General features: G+C 50.1%; 1 protein-coding gene across 3 annotated transcripts in view; it reads left to right on the forward strand.

Moving 5' to 3' along the window:
- RNF214 (ring finger protein 214) overlaps positions 1 to 16,322 on the forward strand; it is an 18,042-nt gene extending 1,720 nt beyond the window's left edge. For 2 of the 3 annotated variants that reach the window (XM_026657912.1, XM_026657911.2), the window contains exons 2-16: positions 1,140 to 1,262; positions 1,881 to 2,457; positions 3,327 to 3,386; positions 4,888 to 5,028; positions 5,872 to 6,011; positions 7,117 to 7,185; positions 8,917 to 9,013; positions 9,538 to 9,626; positions 10,158 to 10,248; positions 12,159 to 12,257; positions 12,619 to 12,995; positions 14,027 to 14,159; positions 14,517 to 14,624; positions 15,237 to 15,332; positions 16,110 to 16,322. In XM_026657912.1, coding sequence (XP_026513697.1) covers positions 1,150 to 1,262; positions 1,881 to 2,457; positions 3,327 to 3,386; positions 4,888 to 5,028; positions 5,872 to 6,011; positions 7,117 to 7,185; positions 8,917 to 9,013; positions 9,538 to 9,626; positions 10,158 to 10,248; positions 12,159 to 12,257; positions 12,619 to 12,995; positions 14,027 to 14,159; positions 14,517 to 14,624; positions 15,237 to 15,332; positions 16,110 to 16,175 — 2,256 coding nt within the window. In that variant the 5' untranslated portion in view covers positions 1,140 to 1,149 and the 3' untranslated portion in view covers positions 16,176 to 16,322. The remainder of the gene's footprint in view (positions 1 to 1,139; positions 1,263 to 1,880; positions 2,458 to 3,326; positions 3,387 to 4,887; positions 5,029 to 5,871; positions 6,012 to 7,116; positions 7,186 to 8,916; positions 9,014 to 9,537; positions 9,627 to 10,157; positions 10,249 to 12,158; positions 12,258 to 12,618; positions 12,996 to 14,026; positions 14,160 to 14,516; positions 14,625 to 15,236; positions 15,333 to 16,109) is intronic. The other variant, XM_026657913.2, reaches the window with a different exon arrangement.
- Positions 16,323 to 21,439: the final 5,117 nt, after the last annotated feature.

The following is a 21,439-nucleotide window of genomic DNA, read 5'->3' on the forward strand; positions in this document are numbered from 1 at the left end:
CCCCCCCGACCTGTGGGCCCCCCCCCCCGACCTGTGCCCCCCCGCCCCATCCAAGGAGCGGCTGCTCTGCACCATTCCCTCAGGGGGCTGCCTGCCCCTTCTCCACAATAACTCCCCGGGTTCCAGCCGGGGGGAGCCTGGTTCTGGTTTGGGGTTCGAGGGCCCGGCTCTCAGGGGCAGTGGCGGCTTCCAGCCTTGTGGAAATGGGTGGCTGGAGGGGTCGGTCAAGGTGCGTTAACTCACCTCTGCCTAATCACCCCTTTTGTTCCGAATGTGGATGCATTGCAACACCTTTTACCTCTCTTGACCAGCCTCGGGTGGTACTCAACCTGCCCCGTGGAGGTAAAAGGCTTTGCTGTGCATCTACACCAAGAAGGAGGTTGTGGTTAGTTAATGCTCCCTGACCCATTTTCCTAGTGTAGACAAGCTCTTAAAGGTGTGGATCTCTGTGTATGAATTCCATGGATTCCTCCCCATACAAATATATAAACTTGCTTGTCAAATAGCCACTGAGGAATGTCAGCTGGTCTCAGACTGTAAAGTGATTGAGTCACATTGGACAGTCCTGTATTGTGTATATTGCATGTTTGCAAGGGTGCCATGGATCAACCCCGCGGGTCTGAATATTTGATGAAAAGGGGTACTGGCATCCTGCTTCATCAGCAGTTACTTGTTTCCTCTTTCATACTTGGTGTGTGGTTGTCACTGACACCCTATTGATCTCTTTAACATTAGAAGATGATAGTTGTAATTTTAGTGATTTTATCTTTACTCATCTGTTAACTAATGTCTGGTAATAATGACCCACAATGTCTGAAGATGCCATATATAGATGTATTCACTTTAATGGATCCCAGGGATTCTGTTTTAAATAGGTTTGCCTTTGTTGTAATGTCCTATACTTTTAAAGTTATAAATAAATAGGAAATGTATCTCTTTAATGCTTCATGTTTGCATCTGTAAAATGGTGATAGTGATACGTTCTTTTTCCGACCCTTTGTCTTGTCTGTGTAGACTGTAAACTCTTTGCAGTGGGGATTCTTATGACATATTTGTGAAGCCCTTAGCACAAGGGGGCCCTCATATTGGCAGGGACCTCTATGTGCTTCTGTAATACTAATGATAATTTTTAACTGCAGTGAAAGGACTATGGCATCAGAGCAAACCAAGGATGAGGTGCCTGTTCCTGAGAAATCCACTGCAGGCCAGCAGGCCCCACGAGAATCAGACCCATACAAAGAATTCGACAATTTGCCTGTGAGGTAGGGCGTAGGGGTGTGTGTGTGTGTGTGTGTGGTCGCTCGCTGATGGTTTGTGTAAAGAGATGCACAAAATCAATCAAATGGTTCCTTTTAATGGCCTCTTACTTCTGCAAAAGCAGCACTGCCCTTAGTGGTAGAAGTCCAATGTGGTGTTAACTCATTGAACTAGCTTATTTTGAGACAGCATGTGGAGGGCATCGAGAGTGGGGAAAACTGAAGACCATTTCTCTACTAGCCCTCTTCTCCCTGCAGACCAGTGATGGGGGGTGGTGTTCTAGCTGTAGATTCTGAGTGGAAGTTGCTAAAATCCCTACCAGCAAAGAGAATGGAACCGATTAAAGAGTGTGCGATAAATAGAGCAAAGTATATCAGGGAGGGAGTGTGGCCTAATAGTAACTTGGGTCTCCTTGGTCTGAGATTTTGGCTCTGCCACTGATTTGCCGTGTGGGCTTGGACAAGTTGCTTCTCCTCTATCTGTTTCCCCAGCTGTAATATGAGAACATTGAACTACCTCACAGGGTGATTGTGGGATATACTTTTTAAAGCACTTTGAGAGACGTGGGTGAAAGGTGCAATCAGAATGCAAAGTATGGATTAGTATCTGTTTCTTTTGAATAGCATAAGTGACCTTTCTATACAAGAAAATGAGAGTGATCCCCTATCATTGGAAGCTGCCGATCATAGCCAACCAATAACAAGTGAGAGTACAGGAGATGCTCATTCAGGAGGAGCAGAAAGAGATCCTGGGATATTGCCGACCGATGCATCACTGCTGGCTGCAGAAAACAAAGGAGAAGAACCTATGCCCAGAGCAGTAGGACACTCTGGTGCTGTTTCCAGAGAGACGCAGGCGTGTTCCTCAAATGAAGAGCTGTATCAATCTGATTCAGAGGGTTCAGACAGTGCGGTGGAAGAAGAGAGAACCTTGCTGCATGGGGAAAATCTGCAAACAGTTTCTCTGCACTTCCAGGTTGATGTCCATGCAGAACAGCAACATGCTACCAATAATTGCTCTGAAGGTGAACTGGAAGCGTCACACTTGCATCAGGCCAGAGGGGATGGGGGTCTGGAGCTGGATAGTAAACCCCTGGAGGTGCCACCAAATGGGGAGAATGGGATTGAAAACAGCAGAGTTGCGCAGGACTCAGATCAGGAAGCTTCATCCCAGAAGCCCTCTCAGAACATTGCAGTGCAGGTCAGGTACCAATTTCCTTATGTCCATGAAGCTTGAGTTTTCCCCAGCTTGGTTTTTTTGATGGGGGGGGAGAGGGGGTGAAGAGGGGGCAGTGTTGGGGGGTGGAAGACAGAAGCACTGATTCCCAACTGAGAGCCTGCTGTGTGCACCAGGCAAGCTCTTCTGGTTTTCTGCTTGTTTTGTTTGTTTCAGGCAAGTAAATGCTTAACAGCTCCATAGGGCCTTTTAATCCACCAATTCACAGTATGTGATGTGGCACAGAAAATCCTGCGGGAACTCTTCCTAGAGACGGGATCCCTTTTAAAGTCCAGTAATTTTCTTAGGTTTGGAACAGTCCTTGTTGTCCTTTGCCAATATGTTCATGCGATATGTGCCTCTTGTGGTAGGAAGAACTAAAGCTTCTGTGTCTATTCTGGATGGTTTCTGGTTTTCCTGGTTTGTAGAGGTCATTTTCTAGGCTCCCTGGAAGGGCTCTTTCCTTGGTAGGATGTTACAGATGTCACCTATTTTGTAGGAGGGAAGGATGTGAGGATGGCAGATAGCATAGAAATGAGTGAGCTGGACTGCAGGCATTCCCGATACAAAGCAATACGTGCCTCTGTACCTTGTAAAATCCGTTAGTGTGTGCGTATTGTCTTTTGTAAACAAAAAAGAGGGTGGGGGAATTATGAGCACCAACTGACCTGAGCACGGTCCCAGTCTTGTTGCCCAATTGTCTAATGTTGCTTCAAGGCTGATGAATGAAATGGTGTCAGGGCTGGCTCAGGAGACAACTAAAAGTTCCTCTCAGAGTGGCAACTGTCTGTGCATGAAACTATTGTTTGCACCTCCAAAGAGCTCTAACAAAGTAACCATTTCTACCTTTGCAGACTGACTTCAAGACTGCTGATCTGGAGGTGAACACAGATCAAGATATTGAAAAGAACTTGGTGAGTACTAAAGAACAGCCAGTCTTGTGATTAGAATAGGGGACTACTTCTCAAATTCCTGGCTTCCGATCACAGATCTTTTACTGATTCTGTCACTGGGCAAGTTACTCAGGCCTGAGGAGCCTCCATTCTCTGTTATCAGGGTTTGCGACTCAGTGAAGTCAGTGGGAACTCTGGATCCCAACAGGACCACTGAAAATGAGGCCCTAAATCTTCTCTGTTTACTTGCGGGTAAAATGACATTGGGTGTGTCTATACTGCAGTGTAGCTCAGGATTGAGGCTCAAGCCTAGCCCCCTTCTGTCTATGCCAAATCATACTAACCCAGGGTCCTGGGACCCCATGAGGTGGTGGGTCTAAGCCAGGACCCAGGGTTCAAGCCCTATTGCTTTTCAGTGTAGACACAGCCCCGCTGGACTCATCCTCTGAAAATCTGCCAAAAGTATTCCACAATCCCATGGGCTGACTTTCTTTGTCCCTCTGGACAGTCGCGTTTTCCCACAATACACCATGAACAAAGGGCTAGACCGCTAGGAAATCTGGGATATGCAGGTGATTGAAATTGGCCCTGCATAATGCGGTATAAACTCTGGAGCCTCAATTTGGGACCCAGGGTTCAACAGTTCCTCATCTGAGGTTACAAATGAGTGTCGACACTCAAGCCCTAGGTTAACAAACCCAGAGTCTGCTTACACTGCAGCGTAGCTATACCCATTGAGACTTCACTGATGTTGGTAAAGTGCTTTGAGATCCTGTCCAAAGCGCACACCATGATGATGTGATAGTATTTGTATAAGTGGGCAGTTGTCTGTGCCACTCGTTCTACATGTGACATACCCAACATGCGAGGCAAGGAGGATCCTGGCAGTTTTTCTTACAGTATGATACTTTGGACCTACCTTGATTTCACTTTGGCCCCAAGGCAATTGAAATACCACTGACTTATTTCTTTCCAAATCTCCCTCACCCTTGCTCCTTTTGAGCTCCTTTGCTTCCAAAGAGTTTGACAAAACCTTCGTGAATTGTCATAGCACTCGTGTTAGGTTGGGAAACATTAATATCATATCTACAGCTGAAAAAATTGCACCCCGGAGACATTAAGTGAATTTCCAAAAGGTAGTAACTAGAGCCTGTGAATCTGATTCTTAGTCCCCCTCTGCTCTAACCACTAGACATACTGCCTCATTTAAATGGCAGCTTTACAGTCCTGTGATTAGTTGTTAAACAAGAAGCTGAAAACTAGTTGATGCCTGCTCCAATGATATGAGGGTGTCTGCCTCTTCTGGTCCAAGAGGGCCTGCGCTTTTTGACTGGGAATCATACTAACCCTGGCTCTTCACAGCCTGCATCTTGCCTTTTCCTGAGCTTTTATACCCTACTGGGATGACTTGCTCTCCTCTGATTGCATCAGCACTTTGTACTGCACGACAGGTCTGTCTGCATCATTCTCTTTGATGCAGTAGGAGAGAGGAAACAATTACCTACCCTTTTGTCCATTACAGGGCAAAATGATGTCTGAAAGGGCCTTGTTGAAGGAACGTTACCAGGAAGTGCTAGACAAACAGAGGCAGGTGGAGAATCAACTCCAGGTGCAGCTCAAGCAGCTCCAGCAACGAAGGGAAGAAGAGATGAAGAATCACCAGGTATCAAATGAAGCACTTTTTCTCTCAACATCCAGCCTGCCCAACACCGTTCACAATTGTACTGCTAAACTGGGGTAATCCAGTGCCATGCTGCAGGGCACAAGATGATGCTTGGAGAGGTCAGGAAGGGATTTCTCTTATGGGGAACATAGCACAACTTGCCAAGTGTGTTATGTTGGGATTCTTCTAAGCATCAGATATTGGTCATGGCAAGAGTCAGGGCAAAGGACTTGTTTAGATGTCGATTTTTTCCGAATCTTTAATCATATGGACTACATCTAAATAAACAGCATCTCATGGACCGGTCTCTTCCTGTTCATGATCTCCTAACATCCCCATGACAATGGCAGCAGTAGCACTAGGGAAGTATTTCATGTATGAATCATAGGAGCTGGGAACAAGGAGAGTTAGCACTGTGTGACCAGTCAGCTCTGGCCCGCAGCTTGAGAGCCATTGGATTAGACCAGTGGTTCTCAGCCTCTTCTTCCATACTGTCACCCCTTGTCAGAACAGAAAAAAGCTTCAGCACATTCTCTTATCTAGATTTAAAGAAAGAGAGGAAGGTTATTAACCCCTGACACCTGTTTTGGACCTCCCACTCCTCCCCACACGAGAACCTGCAACGTAGACCACCCATCTGTCTTGTGCAGCAGATTCTAGTTTCCTGATCATAATCCTCAGCCCATTGCCTTGCATGACTGATGATCTAACATTTATCTTTTAAAACCCTTTTGTGGCACGTGTAATTATCCACCCAATTAATTGCATCAAGTTCAGAATTTTAAAAAACCATCTTGTGGTGAGCTTACGTTCTTTATTTGCTTGGTGCTGGCTATGCTGTAGGAGATCCTGAAGGCCATTCAGGATGTGACGATCAAACGAGAAGAGACCAAGAAGAAGATGGAGAAAGAGAAGAAAGAATTCTTGCAAAAGGAGCAGGATCTGAAAGCCGAAATTGAGAAGCTCTGCCAGAAAGGCAGAAGGTATTCCTGTGGGAGAGCAAGTGTTTGTTGAAGTAAAACAGTGTATGATTGAACCCTAGGGCACCTCTGGTTAGTTTGATGCACTAGATGGAGAGTGCATCACCATGTGACGTTTTTGGACTGTCAAAAGTATCTCTAGCAGTGTGTGTGTTAATATATTAGGGGAGGTCTGTTCAGGTTTTAAGCAACTCGGTCTGTAGCTGATCTAAGTATACAGAGGCTCCCCAAAATGAATGTCTTTTCAAAGAGGCAATGTTGAGGTTGTTGGCTGTAAATGCTGGCTGATCTTGACGCAGGAGACCTACAGCTGAAGCCCTGAGTACTTGGGGTCACTCAGTCCTTTGGTGCTTTGCCATCTTGGTGTTGTGGCCCAATTTCAGTTTGACTGATGACTCCCTGTCTACCCAGAATTACCCCTGTGCATGGTTTGCTCAGATGCTGCATGGATGGTGCCCTATAGATAGCTAACAGTTTTGGGTGGCCGAGTTGTTCCTTGCTGCTCACCCTGAGCTGCTGTGGAGGGTTGAGTTGGGATGCACTGTAAAACAGCTGCTGTTCTTCTCTAGGGCCAGATGCTGCTTGCCTTTCTCATGCAAACTGCCTCACTGGTTCCAATGGGACTGTTCCATGGATAAAGTGAGCAGAATTTGGCTCATACTTTGTAAAGTACTTTGGGTTCCTTTTGGGAGAAGGGAGGGGATGATCTTACATTTTGGGAGAGAGTTTATCATCTACTGTCCCATGCTGTAGGTCTTATTTTGAAGAGCACAGCAATTGCATTTTTCTAAACCGTCCTTCTAAAACTACCTTAATAATAATAATAATCCAAGTACCAAATCCACTTACTGTGTGTCCCTCTGCAAATAAACTGGTGCTTGGACAATGGCTTTCTTTGCACAATTTCATGATATAGCAAAGATTATGCTCCCCTGAAAGCATCGCTGGCATCCTTACAAAAATACGTATGTGGTTGATTTCTCAAAGTAGATCACTGTATAGAGCTCCTGACTTTGATGTGCTTTTAGTTCTGAGCCCTCTACAGCGATAAGTGAAAGGCTCCACTCTTGCAGTAAGTGACTTGGTCTGTCCTTTCTCCCTTTTGCAGGTTACTGAAAGAACAGGAGGAGAAGGAAAATAAAATTGTTTCTCTAATCGCAGAGCAGTCTGATGAAAAGTAGGACTCTGTTTCTATAAAATGAGTTCTGTGGAATGCTCTCCTTCCATTCCCTTCCCCTTAATTCATTGGAAACATTAAATCAGCCACAATAGCTCCAAAGTGAGACTTGCGTCACCTTTTTCCCAGTGGGTGAATGGTGATGCTCCAAGTGAGAGGCTGATAATGCGGACTAGAGGCACGTGGGATAGGGTGCGTGCTTTTTATCTCCTCCCCAGCTCTGCCAATGCCCATCAGTCCCTACCTGTGTTATGCGCAGGCTTATCATGAGCAGAGACTGCCAAGTGCTTCATTGGTGTGGATGAGTATTGGGCCCCACAGAATGACTTTGTCACCTCTACCTGTAACTGAACTTGTGCTTGCAGAGGTCTGACTAGTCCATTTATCCTATTGTGCTATCATCTACTTTTGCCCTAATGCTGTTTTTAACTTTGGAGTATTTATGTTCTGAGTAGACAGGTTCAAGCTTCAGAGTTCTGTTCCAGAGCCAAACTTGAGTGCTCAGATAATAGTGATGGGCAGTAACATAAGACCCTAAAAATAGAACTTCTTCAGAGTTCGGGCTGTTTGGATCAGGGGTTTTGATTCATCTGGAAGGGACCTCAAGAGGCCATTAGTCCAGCATCCTGCACTGAGCAGGACCAGTAAACCTAGACCTCCCCGGCAGGTGTTTGACCAGCCTGTTCTTAAAAACCTCCAATGACGGGAATTCCACACCTCCATTGAAAGCCCCTTCCAGAGCTTAACTAGCCTTAGAGTTAGAAAGTTTTTCCTAATCTAACCTAAATCTCCCTTGCTGCAGATTAAGCCCATTACTTCTTGTTTTACCTTCAGTGGACATGGAGAACTGATTACAGTCCTCTTTATAACAGCCCTTAATGTGTTTGAAGGCTGTTCCCAGGTCCCCCTTCAGTCGTCTTTTCTCATGGCTAAACATGCCCAGTTTTTTTTAACCTTTCCTCATTGGTCAAGTTTTCTAAGACTTTTATCATTATTGTGGCTCTCCTCTGGACTTTCTCCAGCTTATCCACGTCTTTCTTGAAGTGTGGCACCCAGAACTGGAGACAGTTCTGCAGCTGAGGCCTCACCAGTGCTGAGCAGAGCAGGACAGTTACCGCCTATGTTTTTCATACGACAGTCCTGTTAATACCCCACGGTGATATTAGCCTTTTTCACAACTGCAGCTCGTTGCTGACTTGTATTCAATTTGTGATCCACTAGACTCCCACATCACTTCCAGGTCTTTCTAGTTCAGACATGTCTTTTTTTCTGCCAAACTTGGACACAATCTTGGCAAGGGGTAACCTTCAGCATGGTTAGGCGCCCCGCCCCACACACACAGACAAAGAGAAGGAGAGCAGACCGTTCATTACTACCATCTTTGAGCCCCGTCTTAGAAGGTGTAACTTTGAGGAACGAAAGTTTACAGGGATCTCCATGGCTGATTCAGTGGTGCCCATGTCAGAGTAAGATGTTCATTGTCCTGCTGTGAAATGACTGGTCACTTGTACGCACCGACCCAGCTTGGTCTTGAGATCTACGGCCTCTACATGTCTGATGAAGGTCATTGCTGCCATAGTCTGCAAACTGGGTGCAATCCTTGGGCTTCAGGCAACCAAGGAATGCATTGGCAGCTTACCAAGTATTTTGGCAGCTCTGCAGTGGCTCCCAGGTGGCCAGTCAACATGTCTGTTTAGGCACTAGTGTGACGTGTTCTGCTTTTGCTTCTAGGGAGGTTTGGGAGATGGAACTAGATAAGCTGAAGAACCAGCACAATGAGATCAATAGGAACATCTTGGAGGAAACAGAAAGGGCTTGGAAAGCAGAGGTTGGTATAAGCCGCCTTACTGCAGGGCATGGTTGCAAGTCATGGATTGATGCAGAACAGTGCATAGTCCAGTAGTTCTCAACTAATTTACCATTGTGGGCCACGTATGCAGCTCTGTGTGTGTTATGTGGGCCACATCCACACAATAGATAAACTACCTGTGTGGCCCTGAGAAGTCACATGGGCCACAGCTGTGTGCTGACTGGGCCGCAAGTGGGCTGTGGATTGAGAACCCCTGGCCTAGAGTTAATAATCATGGCAGGTTGAGAATGGCACGGTGCATGTGTCTTCCCTGCAAAATGGGTGAAAGGAACAGCGGAGTGGCGGCTCTTTGGATGGGTCTTGCTCTTCGCAGGGAGCAAGAGAAATGACTGAACTGTGATCTGCTGATGGATGTTAGAATTGGGGCCCTGTTGTGCTAAGCACTGTGCAAAGTGACAAGCTCAACCTGGGAGGATGAACAACATGGCCTGCGGGAGATAATCAAGTACATGCGCTCGATGTCTGTGGTCTCTCTCCATTAGATATTGTCCTTGGAGAGCCGGAAGGAGCTGCTGGTTCTGAAACTAGAAGAAGCCGAAAAAGAGGCGGAGCTACACCTCACCTACCTCAAGTGAGTTCTGTATAGGCCAATAGGGAGCGAAGTAACCCCGTTTACTCCTGTTCACCCCCTCCTAAAACCCCAACTAGTCTGCGCTTGAATGTCAGAGACTTTGTTACAACCAAGTTAGGGTTTCCTGGCCTGAGGTCCTCAAAGCTCTGGATGGTGGAGTTCCAGTTTTCCATGTGTTTTCCTTAATCTTTAGCTACTGCATATTCTTTCCTCTTGTCTGCTGAGCATCTGTTATGCACCAAATCTATTGAGGTTTGTGTGCTGTAGTTTTCTTCACCAGCATCCAGGAGATGCACATCTTGTGTCCTAACTCCCAAGCTGCACCACCTGAAGGTCTGCTCTCTTTGAGCAGAAAGTGGGTTATAGTTGCGATGGAGGGACAAGGGAAGAGGGGCAGGGTTGGGAGAAAAACGATGGGGAGTAACATGTAAACAGGTGTCTCTGTTCTGCTTGTAGCTGTTCCCATTTTGCTACCAAAAAACATGGGCTCAAACCCTCTTTTCCCTTTTAATTCTCCTTGTCTCTGAGTAGGTCAGCGCCACCCACGCTGGAGACCATACGACCCAAGCAGGAGTGGGAAATGAGGCTGAACAGGATACGAATGACCAAAGAAAGTGTCCGGGTAGGGTCTCTGCTGGGCATCAAGCAACCCCTAAAAATACTTAGGAGGGAGGAATGGGAACATGGAAACAAATTTAAGTACTTGATTGGGTTTATTTCTTTCCCTTCTTTCCTCACCTCCGCCCCCCAGCCCCCTTCACTGATTCTGCAAGTCTTGTCATGTGTTCTCAAGCAAGCCCTTAAATGATCATTTGATTAAACTATTGGGGACTCCCACTGTCCCTGTTCTGTGTCTCCTACAGCTCCAACCACATTGCCAACACTTACTGCTTAAACAGGTGATAGGAATAAGTGCGGCACTCTGTCAGTGAGCATGAAAACGGACACTCCCAAATGGCCGGGTGTTAACGACCTTGACAAGGCCGTGCCTCAGATGTGGTCTCACACCATAGAATAATGGGGTAGAAGGGACCCCCAGGGTCATCTAGTCTAATATGCAGGATTTGTTGTGTCTAAACCATTGAAGGCAGATGGCTCCAGCCTTCTTTTGAAAACCTCCAGTCAAGGAGCTTCCAAAACCGCCCTAGGCAGTTTGTTCCGTTGTCCTACAGTTCTTACAGTTGGGAAGTTTTTCCTGAGATTCAGTCTAAATCTGTTATGCTGTAGTTCGAACACACTGAATTAGGGGACAGCTAAACACAGAGGAAAACTTTCAGATAAATTCAGAATGCTGCTCTGACCAATAGAAACTGTGGCCTAGAGTGTATAGTCAGTTTTGGGGGTTCTTGTGGCCTTCATGGCTGGCTGCATACCCAGATCCCATCTCTGTATTTGTCTGTGGCATTCGGTTGCTCTATTGTTCATACATGCTTTCATGTAAATATTCTAACCAAATACAAGGAGGCTGTTCTAATACACACCTATGATCTTATTTGCAATGAAATCTCTTCCTAACATAGGGCTTTTGAAGATGTTTGGTCAGCCAGGGGCTTTGTTTATGTGGGGCTGAAGGTCATTGCCTTGTGATGTTCTGAAGAAACTTAGCTTCTCTTTGTAATGAAGTCTCAGATTTGGTCTGTGATGTTATTGTGGCAATAACTTGGCCGTTTGTTAGACTATATCTGTTCCTCACACAAATAGCTACACTACTTTCTATAGCAATGCAGTTGTACAATGATCTGGGCCCTGCCCGGCCATTCTATGGTGGGCATGCAATCACTCAGTGAAATGAATGAGCATTGTAAAAGATAAACTTGATTAGATAGGAAACACTCATTATGGGCATGTCCAGATGGGTCAGGGCGTAGGAATTAAAAACCAAATGTAAGCAAGACAACTCAAGCAGACCTGAGGATCTGGCTGATCTCTAACCTCAATAAAACGCCCTCTAGTACCTCATCGGCTTCTCCCCGGGAGGTTTTTAGGCTTGTTTCTCTTTTCTTCCTAAATAACATTCTATAGTAAAGCTGTTTGGTCCTGGACTCGACTCATCTTGTGTCGTGTGTATGGGATTCACTTGAATGGATGTCTGAGATTGCATGTGAAAGTTTGTACATCACCCTTGCCTTTGGTTTGTGAGCTGTACTCCAGGGGCACGGTCCTCTACAGAAATGCAGTGACCCCAGGTTACCCCTCAGCACTGACTATGGATAGCTACACCTCAGCTTGCCGAGTGCCAGTCTGTGCACATGCCCCGTATGGCAGCGGGGGATGGGGCTAGGCCTGTACATAAGCCATAATTCCTTTGCCTCCCCCGTACGGTCCAGTCCAGCAAAACTGTAGCTCTGTTAGGGTGCGGAATCAGCCAGCTGGTGCTTGATGTTAGGGCCCTTCACCAAGGCAGCCATGGCACGCGCCGCATGTTGGGAGTGAGGGAGACTCTCGGACCAATAGGGGTTGGTAACACACACCCCCCCCCCCACACACACCCACACCCTTACGTATTTTTTTTTTCTTCATTCTTTCTCTTAGGACCAGTTCAATGGTCACATCCAGCTGGTGAGGAATGGAGCAAAGCTGAGTAGCCTGCCACAGATCCCAACCCCCGCCCTGCCCCCACCCCCGTCAGAGGTGAGTGTCGCTCCCCAGATCCTGGCCACTCGTGCACAGGGCTTTCCTAAGGCTAGCAGAGAGCCTCGCTGCTGACCCCAGCAGACAGCTGCCTCTTGGGAAGACTGGTCACAAACCCTGGCTTGGGTAGTGGTCTGGCATGGGCATGTGTTCATGGTATTCACCAGCTGCCTGCTCAGAAGTGACCGTGCACCCCTGGTGACAGCTTGGCAGCTGCACTCCTGTGACTGGGGATCTGTGAGGGGTGGGTTCCTTCCCACCCACCCACCCCCAGGTTTTCATGTCTGTAGTCTGGGTGGAAGGAGTTCCTGGCTGGCTTCCAACAGGCCTGTTCTAACCGGTATTCTCTTCTCTCTCTCAGACAGAGTTCATGATGCCGGCATTTCAGCCCAATCCATCCCTTACCCCCAGGCTCCCGTTCCCCATTGGGCCGGTCCCAGTTCCCATGCTCATGCCCAGTGCTGACCCTCGGGCGCTCTCCTTCCCGCTCCTGAACCCTGTCATCTCCAGGCCTAATCAGCCCTCACCCCCTCTGCCTGCTTCCCAAGGGAGGAACAGCCCTGTATTGGCATCTCTTGTCAGCACCCACAGCCCTCACATGACATCTGCTGCCTCTATCCCGCCTCCGCCAGGGCTCGGAGGAGTCAAAGGTGCTCATGAGTTTCACAGGCCACAGCCGGTCGATAAGCTGGAAAAGATCCTGGAGAAGCTCTTGGCTCGATTTCCCCAGTGTAACAAGTGAGTGTCCCTGCCTGGGGTGGGGCCCTACATGTGGGGAAGCGGCTGGACTTGAGTCTCTGAAAAGGTGTAGCCAGCAGTGCCATCGGAGAGGCCCCAGGGTGTGTCTGGAGAGTGGAGCGAACCCTGAGTATGCGGTTCCAGGAGTAGGGCCAAGCAGTGCACGGAGCGTTCCCAGCAAATAGCCTTGGGTCCTTTAGTAGCATCCGTCAGCTCAGCAGCCATTGCAGTACCTCGCTCTCCGTCTGCATAACGGAGAAGCCTCTGCCTCAGTCAGGGCTTGGGGCTGACTGTGGTACCCGTTGGGAAGTGCACTGAAGCCAGTGAATGACATGTGCTACAGGGCGTCGCGGCGTTGGCTAAGGCCCTTCTGGAAGGGGCTCAGATACTGTGGTGGGAGGTGCCGTCTGGGACCTGGAATAAAAGCACGCAGTTGTGTTGCATTGCTGTGTTCGAACAGCAAGGATGGCTGCTGCTGTTTGCCCTCGCTGCAGGGCTCTCGGGGTGGCCATGGATTTTCTGGGTTCACTGGCGGCACTAGACTCGCTTCACCCTAAGGGATCCCAGTATTTCCAGTGCAATGAGAGCATGGTCCCAGGGTAGGGCGCTAGCCGTGACACACTCCCTGTGTGACCTTGGGCAAATCACTCGATCTGTGCCTCAGCTCCCCACCTGTAACATGGGGTGATAGCACTGCCCTGCCTCCCAGGCATTCCCCGAGGAGCCGTGCATGAGAGGTGGGGAAGTGCCTGGATACCACAGTACTGGAGCCATATGTAGGCCAATGGTGCCCTATTGTCCAAGTGCTGCAGCCGTCCTTTGGAGGAGAGGATGGCAGGTAACGGTACCTGTGACTGACCTCAGCGTGCGGTTGGGGAAAGGCCACGGCTGACTCCAACCTGTGGCAGCATCTCGGGTCCCTTGCTAGAAGGGGTTCTGGTTGCCGTGGTGAAACAGACCTTCCCGCTGAGTGGCACCTGGGACCAGAACTTGTGCCCCCGGTGCTCCTGACCTGCTCGCTGTCTCCTCAGGGCCCAGCTGACGAACATACTGCAGCAGATCAAGACAGCGAGGAGAACCATGGCAGGGCTGACCATGGAAGAGCTGAATCAGCTGGTAGCAGCGAAGCTGGCCGAGCATCAGGGCGCAGCCGTGGGCGCTCAGGTGGGTCAGCTGCATGAGGAGTGTCGGGGTCCGAGCGGTGGGGGGAGGGGTCGTATTGAAGGAGGCTCCTGGAGAAGGCAGCCCCGCGGCAGTTGGTCGGAGTTCGTCAAAGGAGGGCTGGGCAGGAGTGAACTATAGCATGGTTCTGGTCTGTGCTACTGTACAGGGCCATTCCCTCGGAAACAAAAGGCATCCACAAAGGCAAAGCCGGAGCTCCCAGCTTATCCCAAGGAGGCGATAGTCCGAGTCCAACAGGTCCCCTCCCTGCTGGTCTCCATCACCCCCGTAAATACCCTGGGGTGACTTCAGCGCTCCCTCTAAAACATGCCTAATACCTTTTATCATCTTTGCTAACAGCCACTTGGCCGAATCAGGGCCCCCATGTTTCCTGCTCCTCTGCCCCAGATCAGCACCCCTATGTTCCTGCCACCGGCTCAGGTGTCTTACCCAGGGACACCGTCACATGTAAGATGTTCTTAGTTACCTGGGAGTTCCTGCATGTTCCCCAGCACGGCCTGCAGGGGGCTGGGTGCACCTCGGCAACCTGTCCCACAGGCTGGGAGGCACCCACAGTGCAGGCTCTGGGCTCTCACCTTAGACTGGTGAGGCGGGAGGGAAGGGCGAGGGGCACAGGCACCTCGCCATCTGCTGGCCATGAGCACTCAGCAAAAAGGGAAGGAGTGAAACAGCCACCACAGCAGGGCAGAGGTGAGGGCCTGAGGGAACGTACTGGAGTGGGGGCTGCTGGCGTACCAGAGTGCCTGGGATAGGCAAGCATGCGACACTGACGAGGGGTGGGAGAGAGCCCAGTCGCGGTATGAACAAGCTGCGCCCTGAGGGAGAAGGTCTGATCAGCGCCACGTAGCGGGTACGCTTCCCTGTCCCCAGGGGTTCCCCACGTAAATATTCAGCGCTGGCAGTGCCCCCCTCCGTACCGTCTTAGTGGGGGTGGGGGCAGGAGGCACTAGTGTCTAGCGGCATGTGGACCCTGGGGGACGCAGGACGCTTAGAGCTGGGTCTGGTGACCGGGCTCCTGTGACTCTCATTTCTGTGTGCACGCTTGCTGCTGTGACCCAGGCCCCCGCTACCTGTAAGCTGTGTCTAATGTGCCAGAAACTCGTGCAGCCCAGCGAGCTCCACCCGATGGCCTGTTCTCACGTGCTCCACAAGGAGGTAAGTGTGGCCTGGGACACCGTCCTCCCGCCACTCAGTGGGGCCAGCTGCTTGGCCAGGAAACGCTCTTACGTGGCTTGTGCGGTTCAGGGTGCGGAGCCTCTCCCTGGGCCGGGGAGCCAGAGCAAGGCACAGGAGTCCCCTGGGAAATGAGGCTCCTAAAGGAAAGAACAGTTCTCCCTGGGGCAGGTGAAGTTAGTGAGCCAACCTTTCCGTGTCCTTGCCCCGGGCCGGGCGGTTTGCCCTCTTTAGATGGCCATTTAGTTGCGGTTTCTAAGAATGCACAGTCCTCTGATTCCTGCTCTGAATGCTGCTCTCTGGCCCTCTCCGTGTTCTGCTCTGGTGTAGGTCAGGGGCAATGGCTGAGCTGGCCCCCATGGAGTGTGCATCGCTTTGGGAGCTGTGACTTGTTAACCGGGGGGAGGAGAGGCTGATCTTAGTGCCGGTACAGGAGCCGTCTCAGCCCTGGTTCACTAGGGTGAAATGCAGGGGGGCAAAGCCCAGTTGTCTGCCCTTTGTGGCTAAGGAGGAAACAGGAAGGCATATAGAGCGAGAATGGTTGCTTTTTGTGTTAGGAGAACCTAGTGATCCTGCCATGTTAAAAAGCTCCCTGCTGTGGACTTGGTCCCCCAGATGCAGAAATCTTAATGGTGCAGTCTGGAGCAGACCATCCCTTGGGGATAGCGCCCCGAGCCAGCAAGATACTGGTAGAATTGCTGTATAGCACACCACCTTCGAGTTGGGCTGGTGGCTCCTTATTGACTCTCTCTTTTTCAGTGCATCAAATTCTGGGCCCAAACCAACACAAATGACACTTGCCCCTTTTGTCCAAGTCCTAAATGATAGCCACTCAAACAACGCATCTGTGTTGGAGACGTCGCTGTGAATAGGCAGAATCGGTTCTGAGATTTCTACAGTTCTATATTTATACAACCATGTATACACATGTACATTTTTATTATATAGGTAATGTGTGTATAGAAAGTCTGTATGCATACGAATTCATAAATAAAAGTATGTATATTATGCATAGATTTGATATCGATCCTCCTTTTCAGGTCATGCTTTATAGCCTGTCTTCATTGCTTTCGTGTCTGTCGGTCACAAGATGCTAGGTGGGCCGAGCCGCTCTGCAGTTGTTGGAACCTGGAAGGAGCAGTGGGAAATGCGGCTCTTCGGTACCACGTTGGGCTGTCTGGGCGCGTACCTTGCAGCGGAAGAGCTCTGCATGCCGAGGCTCTTGAGATGAACAGCCCAGTATTCAGTGCTGGCCTCTTGGGGGAAGGGGAAGCTTTGTCTAGTCATTGGAGTGCAGGGCTAGCGTATGGGAGACCTGGGTTCTCTACGCTACCGTGCTGGGTGATCTGGGACACATTACTTCTCTGCCTGTTTCTCCACAGGGATCACACTGCCCTATGCACAGGGAGAGACTGTTCCTCGTGTGCTTAGCTCCTTGGATGAAAGCACTATCCTGATAGGGGCTGGGCCTCGTGAGCTCCAGACATGATCCCATTTCTCTCCCACACCCGTCTAGGCCACAGCACTTCCTGCTCCAGTGGGAGAAGGCCTGGACAGCTCATGAAATGGGTTTCCTACAGTCGTGTCACTCCGTAGTACCTCCTCCCTTAGGTTAAAACAGGTAAACTATCTGTAGCCCAAGGGACCCCACGGCCGAACAGAGGGTGAACGTTGCACGCGGCGTCAAAGGGTGAATGCAGTCTGGGTGGGGGGACGCGCACACAGCAGCATCCTACACAGATAGTCACAGCCCCGCACGTGGAACTGGCCTCCCTTAGCATGCTGTAGAATGTAGATGGTGCTGAAGCTACCATTAAACTGGCAATTCTCAAGTCTCCCGTGAAGTGGACAGCAGCCATGCAAGCTTCCCTCCTCCATCCTGCCAGTATCTCAACCCTGCCTTTATGCTTTGTTCAGTCTTTGGCCTCCGCTGAGCCCCCACCGCTGGTCTGTTTGTACTGTAGACACCTTTCCCTGTGCTGAAACAGGTTGCTCCTCGCAGGAGCCCCAGCCTGACTCACAGCTATTGCTGGCCTGGGCCAGATTTAAGATGAGGAGCCAGGTTTCCTATCTCACTAGAGGAGCTGTTTGCAAAGCACGTCCTGCCAATATTCAAACCTTGGAACAAACTCACCCTAGCTGAGTCACTTGTCTTTGCTTTCTGCAGTTATGCTACCCGGGGGATTGCTGGCAACAGCAACTTCAACTATTAGTCCCAAAATCTGAGTTAATGATCATCCAGGTGTGCATGGAAATGAACTACATTATTCTGCCTAATGCTGCTGCACTGTTAAATACCTGGACTGAGCAGCAGCCCAGGGGTTGTTGGAGAAATTAAGCAAATAATTTCAACCTACGACTACATATGAGAAAAGCATGAGCTGTTAGTGGCATTTGTGTTGCAGTGTAATGGGTCAGAGGTTCTCCCTCACCCTACCCCATTCCTGACCTGTGAGCCATCCCCACCTGTTGAGAATGTACAAAGGGGGGAATGCTGAACTGATAACTAAAACTCCGCACCCTTGTTACCCAATGTGCTTGCTTCCACCATGACCTTTGTGTCTTCCTATGGTACCCGGGACGTCTGGGCTCACTAACAACTTCAGTGCATCTCACTGAGTTCTCCACTCAAGTCAGGCACTTCCCTTACCTGCCCTAACCCTAAAGAGCTCTCAGCAGCTCAAAGCCTTCCACAACCCTCCCCCTGTCCTTCCTTGCACTCTGAGTTGCCCCCCCAGACAATGAACAGGCGGTGAACACAAGGCTTTTCTGTTTAATGTAATAATTTACTGTGTAACATTCATTATTCTTACATCAACATTAGGGTTACAGAGTATGGGCGTCTATAGGAGCCGCTAAGAGTAACTATCCCCAGTCCTCGTCCCGCTCCCCAGATCGTTGGGCAGAGAGCTGGACGCCCGGTGTGGTCGTCGCAGTCGCTGTTACTCTAGCCCAGGGCCCAGGGGAAGGGCGTTCTTCAGGAGATGAAGCTGGCTGCGCTGCAGCTCAGAATAACAAAGCTTTCTAGACCCAATTTGCCCCTTCTGAGCTCTTCTTCCTACATCGGGCTGGTGTAACCAGTGATCTCTACTGATTTCAATGGGAGTTAATGGTGCCCAGCACCTCTCAGGATCTGGCCCCTGCTTTGTAGATTCTGCACAGTGCTTGGGACAAATTCAGCACTGGTGTAAGCAGCTGCAACTCCACCGAAGTCAATGGAAGTGTCACCCGCATGCAGCATGGCTGGGTTTGGCCCCCGCCCGTGAATTTCTGCGCACACACGGTCGTTTGAAGGCAGTGGTCCAAGCTGAGTGGGGTCCTGGAGGTGTTCTGGGCAGGCACTGGGGCGTGGAGGTTTCAGTTGCATAACTTCCCCCTTGGCTGGAGTCAGGCTGCTACCTGAGTGCAGGACCAGAGCAAGTTATGGGAACCAGATGGCGCTGGCAAAAGCAAAGCCTCTGACTCTAGTGCAGTAGGGAGACACAGGGCTGGGGAACATCTGCTACTGCACCAACTGCTGATGAGAGGACACGCTTTGGAGCCACACAGAGCTCTTCTGCAGGGCTGACCTGTCTGTAAGCTCGAAAGTGTGTCTGTCTCACCAACAGATGTTGGTGCAATAAAAGACATTACCTCACCCCCCTGTGTCTCTCTAATCCCTGGGACCAACACTGCAAACAACAGTGAAGTAGGTTCATAGAGCGGGTGGGGGTGGCGTGCTGCAGCTGTACCCACAGTCAGAGTTCACTTGGCCAGGCCAGTTTGTCAGGTTTCTGGCTACGCAGTGCTGGCTCCTTAGCTAGTGACTCACTCCAGGGACTTCTTGCTGCTTTCTTTACGGGATATTTAAGTAGAAGGGCCACCGGACCGTTCCTGCCCCTTGCTTGTCACTCTTTATGCTGTTAATTCTCTCACGCTGGCCAGGCCAGCCTGTGCTGCTGGGGAACGTTACCATTTTTCAACAAGGTGATTCTTGTACCTGCCCAGGCTTTCTTGTCTCCTCCACCAAGGCTCAAATTTGGGCCTACACTCCTTGCTCCTGCCCCTTGAAATTCCCCAGAGCCCTGTTTAGCCTTCCCTCGGGGGTCATGGCAGCAGCTCCTCTCCAATCAGCCCAGGAAAAGTAAAGTGGGGTCGGGAGATTTGCTGTTGTCTGAGCCACTGAGCTAGGGTCACATATTGGAATCAGCTGGGGCTAGTGCTCAGGGTCAGTTACTTGTCTTCAGGGCAGAGGAGAGCCCTGCAGTCTGCCCTCCATCTTGCGCTGTCTTGCTGCCCTTGGAACTGTTCTTGCACGGGAAGTTTCCAGTAACACTGCTCCCACCAGCACAGCCTCTCTGGATCCCAGCTAGCAGGTGAGAGGTCTCCACTGAAGAGAGGTTTTTCTCTCCCCTCTTTAGGAGTCAATGGTTCCCTCACAGTTGCAGCTGCCCCTGCACTTCCCTCTGACAATGAAGCTATTGCAGAACGGCAGGGTGTGGTGCTACTATACATGTGTGAGGTACACCTGGGATCTGAACCCCCACCTCCCAAGCCCCTCTGCAAAATGAAATGGTTCTGCATTCCGCACAAATGGCCCCGCTTTATCTTGCTGGGCCATTTAGTGGCACATTAAACCCCAGGTCCCCTGTAGGAGCTGCATTAGCAAAGCTCTGTAACAAGCAGTTCCCAGGCTGGGCAAATGTTCCTACAAACAGCTAGTTTCCTCGGTTGTCTAAAAGCTCAGGTGTTTGTGGTTGGCTGAGTGCCTTCCCCTGCCCAGGCTGCTCTGGTACTCTTCAATCTCGCCATGAAGGCCTACCCATCACCTTGTGCTGTGGCTAGGAACAGCAGTGTTACCAGTTCCCCAGGAGGAGTCGCCTGCAGGATTAAGTAGGAAGAGAACCCACATTGAGAAGGAACAAAGTTGCTTTTTAAAGCAACAATTAGTACCAGAACTGAAACACAATGTGCAGGCCTTGATCACTGGGATTCAGGAGGAGTGGGGGGTTCTTCTGTAGTAGGAAAACCTCCCTGAACAGAAATGGGACAGAAGCAAAACCAGCCTGGAGTGATACATTTTTTTGGGTTGAGAACCACTGCTGTGTCCGTGATCTAATTTCACCCCCCACAACCCAGTGCCCCCATCCCCTTCACCAGATATATTACAAGCAATACATCCATCACCACAAATGCCAGATCACCAACGATCCATAAAGTGCTTCCATCAGACAAACCACTGCTAAGCACCCCTGACTTGCAGCCTGGCTCCTTTGCCCACAACCAAAGCAGGGTGCTTAAAAACCCACAAACCCCCTCAGGTTGGGTTTGCAATGAACCAGGGGCTTTCAGCACTAGCATTAAAAATATAAAAATATGTATATATTGTACAGGCAAGAAGCATTCAGTATTGGTACACTAACATACAGCACAGCCTGCTACGCACACACGCTGCCCTCTGCTCGAGCACAACGTCCCCGGCCCTTTGCCATTATAAACAAGGAAAATTAAGTACAACCATGTGTTTCAAACACACTAATGATGATGATGAGGCGGCTGCTGCCCACCCCCCAAAATAACAAGCTATTTAGTGTGGTGGGCTGGGGCACTGCCTTCCCCCACTGCAGCCAGAGGCAGATATTCCAGGAGGAGCTAATCGCCTTGGATGGTTAAGTCCAGCACAGGGAAGGGGTTTTCCCCTCCGGGCCAGGTGCAGTGTGAGGCGATCCTGTCTTGTACAGCACGCCTTCCATGCAGGGGCTCCTGGAGGAGGTGACCCGCAGAGGCAGCTCTGGCTTCCCTGGGGCTTTCCCAAGCAGGCCAGGTAACAGGCTGGTTTCGTGGCTTACACACCTTCCTTGGCTGCTGGTCCTGTCCCAGGGCTGGGTGCCAGCCCACCGCAGGAGAGGCTGCTGGTCCTCCCCCTGGTGCTGCAGAGCGAGGCCCATTGAAAGCTGCTGTGTGCAGCACTTGGCAGGAGAGTTGGGAGCCAGAGCAGGCTAGGCCCTTTCCCATGATTTGCAGCCCAGGCAGAGATGAGGGGAATGGATGGTTTGCCCTGCCCCCACCTTTCCCCAATCCACTTCCCAGGGCCCAAGAGATTGAAAAGT

The sequence above is a fragment of the Terrapene carolina genome, unplaced genomic scaffold (assembly GCF_002925995.2).
Source record: "Terrapene carolina triunguis isolate 2854851 unplaced genomic scaffold, T_m_triunguis-2.0 Scaffold374, whole genome shotgun sequence".
Classification (NCBI taxonomy): Eukaryota; Metazoa; Chordata; order Testudines; family Emydidae; genus Terrapene; species Terrapene triunguis.